The sequence below is a fragment of the Lolium perenne genome, chromosome 6 (assembly GCF_019359855.2).
Source record: "Lolium perenne isolate Kyuss_39 chromosome 6, Kyuss_2.0, whole genome shotgun sequence".
NCBI classification, from domain to species: domain Eukaryota; kingdom Viridiplantae; phylum Streptophyta; class Magnoliopsida; order Poales; family Poaceae; genus Lolium; species Lolium perenne.
This window is the reverse complement of record NC_067249.2, coordinates 262,154,790-262,170,758: the sequence shown is the minus strand read 5'-3', so window position 1 is coordinate 262,170,758 and position 15,969 is coordinate 262,154,790. Positions and strand designations below refer to the sequence as shown.

General features: G+C 41.7%; 1 protein-coding gene across 1 annotated transcript; it reads right to left on the bottom strand.

Annotated features, from left to right (window-relative positions):
• Positions 1–14,498: 14,498 nt before the first annotated feature.
• Positions 14,499–15,261, bottom strand: LOC127309189 (uncharacterized). The gene is made up of 2 exons (XM_051340136.1): positions 15,110–15,261; positions 14,499–14,976 (listed from the first exon to the last, which is right to left on the bottom strand). Exons 1-2 carry the CDS (start codon positions 15,189–15,191, stop codon positions 14,738–14,740), a joined length of 321 nt encoding a protein of 106 aa, XP_051196096.1. The 5' UTR covers positions 15,192–15,261; the 3' UTR covers positions 14,499–14,737.
• Between the last annotated feature and the right edge of the window lie 708 nt (positions 15,262–15,969).

The window sequence follows — 15,969 nt, the reverse complement described above, 5'->3', positions numbered from 1 at the left end:
AGCCAAACATCTTATTTCACCGAGACGGACCAGAACACTGAAGGGGAGTCGGAGAGGAGGCCCAGGGCCCCCACACCACACTGGGGCGTGGCCTAGGAGGGGGGCGCGCCGCCCTATGGGGTGGGCCCCCCAGGCACCCCCTTGCGCCGCCTCTTTGCCTATATAATCTCTCGTGACGTGAAAACCCTATAACAATTGACGAAACTCCAGAAAGACTCCAGGGACGCCGCCGCCATCGCGAAACTACGTTTAGGGGGACAGAAGTCTCTGTTCCGGCACGCCGCCGGGGCGGGGAATTGCCCCCGGAGTCATCTCCATCGACATCATCGCCATCTTCATCGCCGTTCTGTCTCCCATGATGAGGAGGGAGTAGTTCTCCCCCGAGGCTGAGGGCTCTACCGGTAGCTATGTGGTTCATCTCTCTCCCATGGTGTGATCTTTATATGATCATGAGCTTTGTATCACTATTAATCTATGTGTTACTCTAGTGATGTTATTAAAGTAGTCCATTCCTCCTCCATGATCTAATGTTGACAGTGTCTGCATCATGTAGTACTTGGCGTAGGTTATGATTGTAATCTCTTATAGATTATGAAGTTAACTATTACTATGATAGTATTGATGCGATCTATTCCCCCTTTCATAGCTATTGTTGACAGTGTGTATGCTATGTTAGTACTCGGTCTAAATTGCAACGGTCTATTATGCACTCTAGAGGTTACTTTAATATGAACTCCGGATGTTGTGGAGTTTGTTTACTCCGGCTTGAGGGTGCTCTTGTAGCCCTACACAATGAATGGTGTTTGTTATCCAACAAGAGAGTGTTTAAGAGTAGCATTTATTTATCCAATTATGTGATCATTGTTGAGAGTGTCCACTAGTGAAAGTATGATCCTTAGGCCTTGTTTCTAAGCATTGAAACACCATTTCCAACAAGTTCTGCTACATGTTCGCTTGCTGCCATTTTTATTTCAGATTGCAATTGTTACTTATAATCATCCATATTACTTGTATTTCACTATCTCTTCGCCGAACTAGTGCACCTATACATCTGACAAGTGTATTAGGTGTGTTGGGGACACAAGAGACTTCTTGTATCTTAATTGCAGGGTTGCTTGAGAGGACTATCTTTGACCTCTACCTCCCTGAGTTCGATAAACCTTGGGTGATTCACTTAAGGGAAACTTGCTGCTGTTCTACAAACCTCTGCTCTTGGAGGCCCAACACTGTCTACAGGAATAGAAGCGTGCGTAGACATCAAGCTATTTTCTGGCACCGTTGCCGGGGAGGTAAGGTAAAAGGTATTCACATCCTCCGACTACTAAGCTATTTACTAGCACTGTTGCCGGTGTGTGAGTGCTCGAAGCTATCTCCTTTAGATCCTGCAATTATATCTTTTTGTTTCTTGTTTTTATTTTCACTAGTTAGGCTTAATGGAAAACAACAAAAAAACTAGAGATCTTTATGAACTTTATCTTGAACTAGGACATGATGTGTTTGAAGAGAGAATTAAAAAACCCATGGAACTATGTTTGCAAAATAGTTGTAGCAATGTTATTAGCATGAACTCTTTGAATACTATTATTGCTAATGCTATGGAAGAATTTAAGCTTGGGGAAGATGGTTGTGATATTTTTAGTCCCCCAAGTTTTGAGGAGAAAATTTTCTTTGATGATACTTTACCTCCCATTTATGATGATTATAATGATTGTGGTATTTTGGTGCCACCTACTATGGAGGATAAAGTTTATTATGATTATAGCATGCCTGCAATTTATGATGATTACAATGATGAATATGATATTTTCAGTCCACCTGCTATTGAGGAGAAAATTAATTATGATTACAATATGCCTCCTATATATGATGATTATGGTGATGCGAATAATAATGAAGGCTATCTTATTGAATTTGCTCCCACTACAATTAATAGTAATGATTATGCTTATGTGGAGAGTAATAATTTTATGCATGTAGCTCATGATAAGAATGTTTCATGTGATAGTTATATTGTTGAGTTTGTTCATGATGCTACTGAAAGTTATTATGAGAGAGGGAAACATGCCTATATGCATCTTAATAATATTAAGTTTCCCCTCTTTATGTTGAGAATTTTGAAGTTCCTTGTGTTTTATCTTCCTGTGCTTGTCACTTTGTTCTTCATGAATTTATTTGTGTACAAGATTCTTATGCATAGGAAGTGGGTTAGGCTTAAATGTGTTTTGAATTTGCTTCTTGATGCTCTCTTTTACTTCAACTCTTATTTCTTAATGGCTATAAAGAAAGCACTTCTTGGAAGATAACCCATGTTTTATTTTTCTACTGTTTTGTTGTGTCTTGGAAGTTGTTACTACTGTAGCAACCTCTCCTTATCTTTATTTTATTGCATTGTTGTGCCAAGTAAAGTCTCTAATAGAAAGTTCATACTAGATTTGGATTTCTGCGCAGAAACAGATTTTTAGCTGTCACGAATTTGAGTAGATCTCTCTGTAGGAGAACTTAAAAATTCTGCAAAAATTCATGTGTGTTCCTCAGATATGTACGCAACTTTCATTAGTTCTGAGTTTTCTGATCTGAGCAAGTTAAGTGCCTCGAAAAAATTCGTCGTTACGAACTGTTCTGTTTTGATAGATTCTGCCTTTTACTTCGCATTGCCTGTTTTACTGTGTTGAGTGGATTTCTTTGTTCCATTAACTTTCAGTAACTTTGGGTAATGTCCAGAAGTGTTAGGAATGATTGTGTTACCTCTGAACATGTGAATTTTTGATTATGCACTAACCCTCTAATAAGATTGTTTTGAGTTTGGTGTGGAGGAAGTTTTCAAGGATCAAGAGAGGAGGATGAGACAATATGATCAAGAAGAGTGAAAAGTCTAAGCTTGGGGATGCCCCCGTGGTTCATCCCTGCATTTTTCAAGAAGACTCAAGCATCTAAGCTTGGGGATGCCTTGGGCATCCCCTTCTTCATCGACAACTTATCAGGTCACCTCTAGTGAAACTATATTTTTATTCCGTCACATCTTATGTGCTTTACTTGGAGCGTCTGTTTGCTTTTATTTTTGTTTTTGTTTGAATAAACTCGGATCCTAGCATTCTTTGTGTGGGAGAGAGACACGCTCCACTTTTTCATATGAACACTAGCGTTCTTCGCTTTTATTTTTAATGTTCAATGACAAAAGTTGAAAGCCGCTGCATTTATTGCTATTTGGTTGGGAACAGGAAATGCATCATGTGGTAATTGGTATATGGTCTTGAATAATTCGATACTTCTTGGCAATTGTTTTGCTCAATAGATCATGTTTAAGCTCTTGCATCATGTACTTTGCACCTATTAATGAAGAACTACCATAGAGCTTGTTGAAATTTGGTTTGCATGATTGGTCTCTCTAAAAGTCTAGATATTTTCTGGTGAAGTGTTTGAACAACAAGGAAGACAGTGTAGAGTCTTATAATGTTTGCAATATGTTCTTATGTAAGTTTTGCTGTACCGGTTCATACTTGTGTTTGCTTCAAACAACCTTGCTAGCCAAAGCCTTGTACTGAGAGGGAATTCTTCTCGTGCATCCAAAACCTTGGAGCCAAAATCTATGCCATTTTTGTCCACCATACCTACCTACTATGTGGTATTTCTCTGCCATTCCAAAGTAAATTACTTGAGTGCTACCTTTAAAATTTCATTCCTTGTCTTTGCAATATATAGCTCATGGGAAAATAGCCTTAAAAACTATTGTGGTAAAGAATATGTATCTTATTTCTTATAAGTTGCTTGTTGAGCGGTAACCATATTTCTGGGGACGCCATCAACTATTACACTTTTTGTTGAATATCATGTGAGTTGCTATGCATGTTCGTCTTGTCTGAAGTAAGGGTGATTTATCATGATCAAATGGTTTGAGTATGTATATTGTTAGAGAAGAACATTGGGCCGCTAACTAAAGCCATGTATCATGGTGGAAGTTTCAGTTTGGACATTAATCCTCAATCTCTTATGAGAATATTATCTCTTGTTGAATGCTTATGCATTAAAGAGGAGTACATTATCTGTTTTCTATGTTGTCCCGGTATGGATGTCCTTAGTTGAGATCTATCAAAAACGAGAAATCAAATGCGATTTATCTCCTTGGACCTTTGTACAGGCGGCATAGAGGTACCCCTTTGTGACACTTGGTTGAAACATATGTTATGCAATGATAATCCATGTAAATCCAAGCTAATTAGGACAAGGTGCGAGCACTATTGGTATTCTATGCATGAGGCTTGCAACTTATAGGATGTCTTATGCATAACACATATGAATTATTACTACCGTTGACAAAATTGTTTCTATGTTTTCAAAATAAAAGCTCTAGCACAAAAATAGTAATCCATGCTTCCCTCTGCTAAGGGCCTTTCTTTTACTTTATGTTGAGTCAGTTTACCTACTTCCTTCTATCTTAGAAGCAAACACTTGTGTCAACTGTGTGCATTGATTCCTACATACTTGCTTATTTGCACTCATCATATTACTTTGTGTTGACAATTATCCATGAGATATACATGTTGAAGTTGAAAGCAACTGCTGAAACTTATATCTTCCTTTGTGTTGCTTCAAAACTTTCTACTAAGAATTTATTGCTTTATGAGTTAACTCCTATGCAAGTCTTATTGACGCTTGTCTTGAAACTACTATTCATGAAAAGTCTTTGCTATATGATTCAGTTGTTTAGTCATTGTCTTTACCATTGCTTCGAATCACTTCATTCATCTCATATGCTTTAAAATAGTATGATCAAGATTATGTAAGTAGCATGTCACTACAGAAATTATTCTTTTTATCGTTTACCTACTCGAGGGCGAGTAGGAACTAAGCTTGGGGATGCTTGATACGTCTCCAACGTATCTATAATTTCTGATGTTCCATGCTAGTTTTATGACAATACCTACATGTTTTGCTCACACTTTATAATGATTTTATACATTTTCCGGAACTAACCTATTAGCAAGATGCCGAGGTGCCAGTTCCTGTTTTCTGCTGTTTTTGGTTCCAGAAAGGCTGTTCGGGCAATATTCTCGGAATTCGACGAAACAAAATCCAAACATCTTATTTCACCGAGACGGACCAGAACACCGAAGGGGAGCCGGAGAGGAGGCCCAGGGCCCCCACACCACACTGGGGCGTGGCCTAGGAGGGGGGCGTGCCGCCCTATGGGGTGGGCCCCCCCAGGCACCCTCTTGCGCCGCCTCTTCGCCTATATAATCTCTCGTGACGTGAAAACCCTACAACAATTGACGAAACTCCAGAAAGACTCCAGGGACGCCGCCGCCATCGCGAAACTCCGTTTCGGGGGACAGAAGTCTCTGTTCCGGCACGCCGCCGAGACGGGGAATTGCCCCCGGAGTCATCTCCATCGACATCGCCGCCATCTTCATCGCCGTTGTTGTCTCCCATGATGAGGAGGGAGTAGTTCTCCCCCGAAGCTGAGGGCTCTACCGGTAGCTATGTGGTTCATCTCTCTCTCCCATGGTGTGATCTTTATATGATCATGAGCTTTGTATCACTATCAATATATGTGCTACTCTAGTAATGTTATTAAAGTAGTCTATTCCTCCTCCATGATGTAATGTTGACAGTGTGTGCATCATGTAGTACTTGGCGTAGGTTATGATTGTAATCTCTTGTAGATTATGAAGTTAACTATTACTATGATAGTATTGATGCGATCTATTCCCCTTTCATAGCTATTGTTGACAGTGTGTATGCTATGTTAGTACTTGGTCTAAATTGCAACGGTCTATTATGCACTCTAGAGGTTACTCTAATATGAACTCCGGATGTTGTGGAGCTTGTTTACTCTGGCTTGAGGGTGCTCTTGTAGCCCTACACAATGAATGGTGTTTGTTATCCAACAAGAGAGTGTTTAAGAGTAGCATTTATTTATCCAATTATGTGATCATTGTTGAGAGTGTCCACTAGTGAAAGTATGATCCTTAGGCCTTGTTTCTAAGCATTGAAACACCGTTTCCAACAAGTTCTGTTACATGTTCGCTTGCTGCCATTTTTATTTCAGATTGCAATTGTTACTTATAATCATCCATATTACTTGTATTTCACTATCTCTTCGCCGAACTAGTGCACCTATACATCTGACAAGTGTATTAGGTGTGTTGGAGACACAAGAGACTTCTTGTATCTTAATTGCAGGGTTGCTTGAGAGGACTATCTTTGACCTCTACCTCCCTGAGTTCGATAAACCTTGGGTGATTCACTTAAGGGAAACTTGCTGCTGTTCTACAAACCTCTGCTCTTGGAGGCCCAACACTGTCTACAGGAATAGAAGCGTGCGTAGACATCAGTGGCCCCCGAGAAGTCCACCACATACAAGTTATGTTCGCGATACCCAACGAAAGAGACTTTTAGAGTCTTGCTCCACAAGAGGACCACAATATCATTATCAATAAAGACGGCAAAACCCATCTTACCAAGGGCGGAAACGGATAATAAATTGTAACCAAGGGTTTTGACAAGCATGACATCCACAAGAGTAATGTTGTGTGCAACTACAACCTTGACAAAACCCAATACCTCGGATGTAGAATTATCGCCAAAGGAGACGGTGATATTATTTATGTTGGGCGTCAACTCCTTGACGATATTCTTGCCGCCGGTCATATGACTTGTGCATCCACTATCAAGCACCCATTAAGACCCTCCGGCGGCATAGTCCTACATGAGATCAATTCTTGGATTTAGGTACCCATTTTTCAATGGGTTCTCTTTTGTTAGCAACAAGGGTCTTTGGTACCCAAATATACCAAGCAACATAACCATCATATGGGCCAACATATTTTGCATAGACATCACCATAATAATATTTAAATATAACACAGTGAGGGTTAGCAATTCCCGCATTATCATCATTAAAGTTTTTGGCCTTAGTGGCTTCACCATTAGTGATAGCTTTCTTGTTTTCTTGTGCGGGCTTGGCCTTCTTCTTGTTTGCCTTCTTTGCCTTGGCATTAAAGCCAATGCCCTCCTTCCCATTGTTTGACCTTTGCTTACTCAAAAGGTCATCCAAAGAAAGTTTACTTTGGGGAGAGGAGGCCTTAGCAAGTTCATCCTTCAACCTAGCATTTTCCTCAACAAGATTTGCATGATCACAAGAAAGGGTAGAGGAGCTAGGCACATCATATTTAGCAAGCCTAATTTGAAGTTGCTCATTATACTTGGAGAGGAGAGAGTTTTCACTCTTCAAAGCTTTGTGAGCCTTGTCTAGTTCATCTAGATCCTTCACAAGTTTCTCATGATCAACACGAATTTGGATTTTTCCTTTTAAGCAGTTTTACCTTAGCCCTAGCAAGATCTTTATCTTTAGTAAGCCTATTAATTTCATCTTGAGGCTCTTCAAGAATTTCTAGCCTCTCTTCAAGAGAAGCTATAATTTCTTGTCCTTCCTCAAGGGCATTTTTAAGAGCGTGAATTTCAAGAGAGTCCTCTCTCTCTCTCTATTCATTTTTATCAAGGGTATCATCTAGTTGTGCTAGTCGAACCATGAGATTTAAAACATGCTTTTTAGTGTCACCTTTCAAGTTAAGAATGAACTCATCAAAATCAAGCATTTCTTGTTTCACTTTTAAACTAGCATGATCAACCCCTAGATCATTTGATATGTTAGGCATAGAGGGGTTAGGGGATGATACCTCGGAAGATTTAGCCATGAGGCAACTTTCTTCCTCCATGTGAATGTCTTCATTGGGGAATTCACTTGGTGATGAAGAGTTGGTGGAGAGGTAAGCAAGAGCACCAATCCATTTGAAGTTTCATCATCATCATCATCATCTCCGGAGGTATATTCTTCTTGAGTTGATAGCACAATAGATGTGTCCAAGGAGGATCTAGCCATGAAGCAATGTGCATTCTTGATGTGAGGGTTCTCATTGGGGGATTCAAAGAGAGATGAAGAGCGAATATTGGTGGTGGCAATGGGGGCCACTTCCTTTGAGGTTTCTTCTTCATCACTACCACTCTCAACTTCATCAGAAGAATACTCTTCCTTAGTCATTAGCACAATCCTTGAGGGCCTCTTGTCCTTCTTACCCTTGTTGTAGAATTTCTTGTTGGGAGCCTTTGAATCTTTGCTCTTGTCCTTGGGAATGAGCCTTCCACCGCGAGTTTCCCTATGCTCATAGGGGCATTGGGCGATGAAATGGTTCTTGTCACCACAATTGTAGTACGATCTTGTTTTTGGACCCAAACCCTTGAACCCACTTGAGTTGTTTCTCTTGATGTTGTCTTCCTTGGCCTTAGATGGATCAATCCAAAAGGTTTTTGCATGGAATGCCATGTGATCATTGTAGTGGTATTCCAAACCATCCGGATAGGACATACTCCAAGATGCCCTATATGGTTCTTGAGGGTTCACCTCTTCCACGGTATTGACCCTCAAGGCAAGGTTTGTACCTCTAGACATTCCAATGGCACGATTGCGAGAGTCATGGGAGTTTTGTTCGGCCACCTTGAGAGCTTGCAACTCATGCACAACTTGTTGAGAGGTGAGAGAGGGGTAGCTTTCTCTTCCAAGGAGACTCTTGACATCAACGGGTTCAAAAGGCATCATGCAATCGATGTACTTGTCCTTGATCCAAAAATCATCAATATGTTGGGCACCCACATTCGGAAATGCATCGGCAACGGAGATGAGCCTTCGATACATCACTTGATGATCTTCATCCGGCAACCTCATGAATCCTTCGGCCTGATTCCGAAGAGCACTATACTTGTTTCTCTTCATGCTTTCACTTCCCATGAAGCTAATGGCCAAACCCTCCCATGTTTCCTTGGCGGTTGTGAAACTTCGAACAAGAGCCAATTCTTTTGTCCCCACACTAGTTTGAATCATGTGCAAGGCAATCGAGTTGAGTTGGTTATCAACCTCTTCTCTTCTAGTCAAACTTTCGGGGTTGTAAGGCTTGTACCCTTCCAAGATGATTCTCCAAAGTTCATTGGAGGCACTGCACACATAAGAGCAAAACTCAAATTGCCATGTACTGAAATCTTTATCATTAAATTTAGGTGCATCACCCCTAGTGTTTATATGAGGATGGGGAACCGGGATATCGGGTGAGCGGAAAGGTGGAGCCACATTATTGTAGCTCACATCCGCACTAGATGCTCTAGGAGAAGCATTGGGGGCTTTATTCTTGTCTAAGTTATCAACATCCAAGAGTGGGCTAGAAGAGGGTGTTCCCAAAGCATCTCCCTTTTCTAACGCACTCTTGTCCCTTTCCTCTATGAAGGGGATGACGGAGGGAGCCGGCGGCAAACGGTCGGAAATCATTTTCATCATGCTTTCCGTTTGAGCTTCCATGGCGGACCTCAAGGATGTTTCCATCGACTTGAGATCATCCATGGAGACCGGTTTCGCGGCCCCTTCCGTACCCTCATTTTCCGGCATACTCTTAGGCGGTTAAGCCCGAAATAAGAGCCAAGGCTCTGATACCAATTGAAAGGATCGTATGCCGCACCTAGAGGGGGGGGGGGTGAATAGGCGCTAATCAATTTTTAGTTCTTTTTTTTTAATTTAGGCTTGACACAAAGGTAAATTCTCTAGATATGCAACTATGTGAATTTACCTATATGACAAGGCCAACTACTAAGCAAGATATAGCTACGCAATATATAGAAGAGATAATTGGATAGAGGTAACCGAGAGTGGAGCAAGCGGAGACACGGAGTTGATTCCTGTAGTTCCCTTCCTTTGCAAGAAGGTACGTCTACGTTTGGAGGAGTGTGGTCGCTACGAAAGTCAGACCAACGCCACGAAGGCTTCACTCAGGTCTCCTGTGAGCACCTCCACGAAGGCCTAGCCCACTTCCACTAAGGGATTTCCTCGAGGCGGAAACCGGGCCTTACAAGGTTCTTGGGGCACACATCCACAACTAAATTGGAGGCTCCCAAATCTGTAACAACACAACAATCAACAACAAACAACTAGTGATCCAAAGATGAACACTAGCAAGGGGGCCCTCAACAAAATGAGGGGGAAATGCAAATCGCTTTGGTGAAGATGTAGATCGGGGTCTTCTCCTTCAATTCTCCAAAGCACAAAGGATTTGGGTGGTTGAGGGAGGAGATCTGACGATTTTGGTGTTCTTGGTGGCTCAACAATGGTGGAGGAAGACTTTAGGGTTTGAGCAACCTTCCAAGGTAGGGGAAGGGTCCTTTTTATACCCCACCAACTATTCTGCCCCTTGGAAGCCATTTGGCGGCAGTGTCGGCCCTGAATTGGCGGCAGTGCTGCCCCCTTCAGAAACAGGCCCAGTTCGTCGACAGAGCAGGCCGGCAGTGCCGGAGATAAACTGTCGGCAGTGCCGGGGTGCACCCACCGGCAGTGCCGGCCCAACTCCACCGGCAGTGCCGGCCACAGGAAAAGCTCCAGCTCCACACTTTTCTCCTTTTTGAGTGGATCGGGATTATCGGATGTGGTACTTTTCTTTATTTGTCACTCACTTACACATAGTTAGATTGTCACCGGTGTTGTTAACAAACACGTAAAACCCTAGAGATCAAGAAATGCTCTTTCACCTGGGCACTTATATAGGGGTTCAGGACGACCAGAAGTCGAAAAACAACAATAATAACCGACCCAGATCGGGATCTGGTCGAGACTGACTCAGACACGGCCGGCCTGGGGGCCGGTCGACCGGGCCAGGGGCCAGACGGGCCGGTCGGAACCGGACCTATCATCGAGCTGGAACCGGGCAGGGGTGCCAGGGCTTCTGGACATGGCCCGGTTGGCACCAGCATAGGACCCGGCGGGCGTCGGGCTCATCCGGCGTGGGGGCCGGTATGGCCGGGCGTGGGGCCGGACCGGCCGGTGTGGCGGCCGGTTGGACCAGGCGTGGCGCCGGCCTGAACCTTCTCTTCCTCCTTCGCGTATGCCTCCCTCTCCTCCCTCGCGTGTCCATGAGATGTCTTCATGTCCAGCTCCATGTCCAGCTGCTCCTCTCCTTGTGCAATGTTTGCTCCATCTTCGTACCTAATCATACACAAGTAAAAGGACTTAGGCAGTATAAAATTATCATCGATCAAAGTGCCATTTAGGAGTGAATTCACCTGCTCTTTAAGTAGCTTCGCACGAGCCCTTGTAATGGGTCTAGTCCTGACTTCATTGGACTTGAGCTTCACAGCAGCTTCGTCTTCATCTTGTAATGACGGAGGTAGTAGTTTGGTAGGGATATCCTCATCACAACTTCTATAAGGATGAGACTTGAACATACGACATACCCTAATTATTGCACCTTAATCCGAGGAGGAAATAAGAAAGTATTTTTTTCAAATGCAACACAAAAAGCTCCCGGTTTAGATGGGTTTTCAGCTGATTTCTACCATAACTTATGGGATGTCATTAAATTGTACCTTCTAGATTTGTTAAGCTTTATGCATGATAGATTCCTCCTGAAATTTTGTGAGATAATTTTATTACCTAAGAAACAAAGCAGAAAGGATCCAACAACATCTGCCCGTATGTATTTTTAATGTTAGTTTTAAAAGTTTCACCAAGGTTGCAACAATCAGGCTAAACATAGTGGCAGATCATGTGTTTCATCCGGCTCAGGCTACGTTTATGGAAGCTCGTAACATCCTATATGGGGTGGTTATCCTTCATGAAACAGTCTACAAACTTCATAAGAAAATTTTGAATTGGTAATTTTAAAAATTGATTTTTTGAAAGTCTATGACCAAATCAAGTGGGTTTTCCTCCAACAGATTCTCAGAATGAAAGATTTTTGTACAGAGCAGCGTCCTTTAATTCATGGATTTTTGTCACGGGTTAGTGCTGCCATTGAACTTAATGTTGACATTGTAAAATACTTCCAGACAAAGAAAGGAGTATGATAGGGCGGTCCATTATTGGCAATGTTTTTTTAATATAGTGGTTGATGCTTGCCATCATGATTGGGCATGCAAAATATGATGGCCATATTGTAGGTGTGATTCCTCATCTTGTTGAAGGTGAATTATCTATCCTACAATATGTTGGCGATACAATCCTTTTTATCGAACATGACATCGAAAACACACGGAATATGCAGTTAATTTTGTCAGCTTTCGAGCAACTATCAGGTATAAAATTAATTTTTATAAGAGCGAATTGTTTTGTTTCGATGAGGCTCAAGACGAGGCCAAACATTCTGCCGAGTTATTTGGCTACGGATATGATCAGGTTCTTGTTAGGTATTTGGATATTCCGATTCATTTCTGAAGACTCACAAATGCCCTATGTAAATTAGTGGAGTAGTGTCTACAATTAAGATTAAGTAGTGGGAAAGCTAAAATATTATCATTGGGAGGAAGATTGCTTATCATTAACCGGCACTAACTAACATGGTAATGTACATGATATTTGTTTTCCAACTTTCAATAGGAGTTTATATTTCCGATCAAGACTCTTTTGGCAAGGAGATAGTGTCTAAAAGAAATATCGACTGGCTAAGTGGTGTGAGATTCATCACGCTGAGGATCAAGGAGGGTTTGGGATTTATGACCTTGAGTTCAAGAATAGAGCTTAATATACACGATAGTGGGAATTCATAATATGTACAAAACATTAATCCAGCCAAACATGCCGGTTGATATAAAAAATTGTGGAACATGAAGATTCCGCTCAAAACTAAGATATTTGTGTGATATCTCCGTCGAGGTGAAATCTTCGCCAAAAACAACCTTGTTAAACATAATTGACATGGAAGTAAAAAAATTGTGTCGTCTTTCACCATAATAATATTACAAAACGCTTATTCTTCTACTGCTCTTTTGCTAGATCTATATGGTAAAACATCCATATAGGTTCTACTTTATACCCACCAGGTAGCATTGCGGATATATTGGGCAATTAGCTCAATGGTGTGGCTTATATGTTTGAACTACTTATTAGGGTCGGAGAGATTACCGTTATTTGGTCGCTATGGTTATGTACGAATGAAAAGGTGTTTGATGACAATAATTCTTCCCTCACTCATGCACCTCATTCATGCAGGTTATCTACCGGTGGATAGCTATGTTCCGTTTATGGTCGTCTCTACAGCGTATGGAGCATGGCGACATGTTTATTGTTTTGATGAAGGGAATACATTAGTACACGAAGACATCAATTACACCCAGACTCTGCAACAACGTCATACCCCAATGGTAGTGCGGAGGCGCACAGCCGAAAAAAGAAGCTAACAAGGAAAGTCATGTTATAGTGTTCCAGTCCTTACAACAACCAACACAAACACCACCATGACCACACCTGAAGTCCAAGTTCTCCAAAAAATGACTCGCTTAGGATGTGTATACGCGGTTGGAGGATACTGCTAGGAATATTTTTTACCTACCATTTTTTTCGATAAAGGGCACTTTATTACTCAATTTTTTTAATCAAATTACCCGGCATTTGCATAGCCGAAGATGTTCATAGCTGTCCAACAGTATAAAACACACCAAAACACTACAAGATTGCGGAAACAAGAACAACTAGTCATCAGAAAAGGCCACATGAGGCAAAATCATACGATTATGTAGCCAACCATGCTGGGTAATAAACTCCTTAGCCGTTTCCTCCAACTATGTAGATGCCTCTGTAAAAAGGTCACGGTCCTCCAAGCGCTGGAGCGGTGGCCATGAACGGAGCAAAGTCATACACCGATAGATGACCTGCATTAGAGAAGAATTTTTATCATCAAAAATCTTATCATTCCTACATAGTCATAGCAACCATATTATGGCAATCGCTCCCACTCTAATAAGAACCTTAAACCTAGAATCCATCCTATTTAGCCAATTGCTGAAAATATTTGCAATCCTTCGGAGATATAAGGTAGAGCCTATCTAAATGATTGACCATATAGACCTAGCTAACCGACACTGAAAGAAAAGATGTTTTATTGTCTTTTCTTCATGATAGAAAACACATTTCGTACAGTCATGTTAGTTGCATTTTGCAAGGTTACCTTTAGTAAGAATAACGTAACGACGAAGGTCCCATGCAAAAAACCTTAGTTTTCAACATTATCTTCGTCTTCCAAATGTTTTTTATTATTAAGCATCGGCTGAATGGGTTTAACTAAATCCTTATACATGGATCCTACCGAGAATACACCATTCTTGATAAGTTCCCAACAAAATTCATCAGATCGTGTAGCAACCCGACTAAGTTTAAGTATTGTAGCATCTCATTCCAAGAAGCAACCGGGGTCCAACATTTATGGCAGCGTAATCTATGAAATAGTCGACCATCACCATAGGGGCCTTCGCAGTTTCTGTGATGTTTACTTGTAGTGCGCCTTTTATCTTTTATTTTGTTGTTAACACTTTTGAATGTGTGCCGTTGTGTGCATCTTTGTAATGCAGAAGGCAGTATAGTGCTTAAATCTTTTAAATAATAAAGCACACTTTATCGAGAGAATAAAAATCACATTCTTATTTGCTTGTTTCCTCTCGAAGTTTGCACTCACACAAAGTATGATTCGTAGTAGCTGTAAAAAAAGTATCATTCACTGTATTATTATGTTATAGATTCAGTCGTACGACTGATTAGCCATATTATTATTGAAGCAAACCCTCTGTGCCAGTCAAACTAGATAGATGGACAAAGGGATTGAGGTGGAGAAGGGTATTGGGTGAATCTTTCACCTAATCCCCGTGAGATAATACTCATTAAAACACCTGAAACCTCAACTGCCAAACAAGGCCTGAAGGACTAGCCAGCTAAGCAAAATTAGAAGTGCTTGACGGAGGATAATGGGATCTTGGTGGCGGCGCGCCCGAACGTTATGGGGCAGCAGCAGACGAACTGCAGGTTGAGGAAGCTGCAGAAGCCCCTCTCGTTGCCGAGCCCGATCCGGACGCAGTGCTCCGTGCACATGTCCTCACTGCACGGCACCATCCGCTCGCACTTGGACGGGTCCGTCGACATCGGCATGGTCACCGCCTCCTTCTCCTGATGCGTCTCGCCGCCTGCACACAAGATCGCACACGTCGAGACCACATAGAAAGAGAACGTGGAAAGTGCATGGAGTAGTATTATGTGTGTTTTAGCAAAACAAAAGAAATATTGTGTTTTGCACGAAGCCGGAGATTCAGAACATACCTGTGGCGTGTGATGCGCAGCAGCACGACAGCAGCAGAGCGGCGGCGAGGAGGAGAAGAGCAGCCTTGGGACTGCTGGCCATTTTGGGTTAACGGACGGACAGATGGGAATGGGTTTCTTCTTCTCGAAAAAAGAGTCCAATGTATAGTCTGTTATATCGTTTGCAGTGTTATTTGGTTGGACGTCGGGTTATATACACGCGCGATGGGTGAAAATTAGCACTGGATTGATATGCCTGTGAATCACGTGGTAAATCTGCTTGAGATTTTCTTGGTATATTAATGCAGAGATTTTCTCTTCTATGCCTTCGAGTGAATTGTACTACTCCTTTTGATCCTAAATACTTGTTGTAGATTTAGGCTAAATATAAGCTAAAATTTCTCTAGATTTACTGAACTTGTGACACATATTTAGGGCCGGAGGGAATAATTAATTTGCATTCGCGATTTCGCGTGGTGGAATGATCTTGGCCGTGCTAAAAAAAGACAACCGAAATCTTACAGAATATGGACGAGATATTTGTGTATATATCCTTAGTATTGGCATTAACAGCTAGCATATTTTTCTGTCGCACCATTCTTTTTTTTTTCATGGTTCATCATATTTTCATTGATTGCATGTCAACATAATATTTGGAATGCTTAAGCTATTTACGATTTATAGTATAGATTTTTTCTTTTGACCGGGAGGATAGACCATTGATCTGGCAGTGTTCAAGAATCAAGTGACATGTCTATTTCAATATACGAAGATTGCACCGAGGAACGAAATGAAAGCAACGTCATACTTTAAGACCTGGAGTTGGGCATGACCTTTGAGATTGTGCGCGACGTGCGAGGGTACTACAATGACAAATACGC

What these genes read in the sequence shown, in the direction of transcription:
- LOC127309189 (XM_051340136.1), bottom strand. Translation starts at nt 15,191, where the DNA reads ATGGCCAGCAGTCCCAAGGCTGCTCTTCTCCTCCTCGCCGCCGCTCTG. An exon ending in CTGCGCATCACACGCCACAG is followed by an intron (nt 14,977 to 15,109) that starts GTATGTTCTGAA and finishes TCTTGTGTGCAG; the next exon opens with GCGGCGAGACGCATCAGGAG.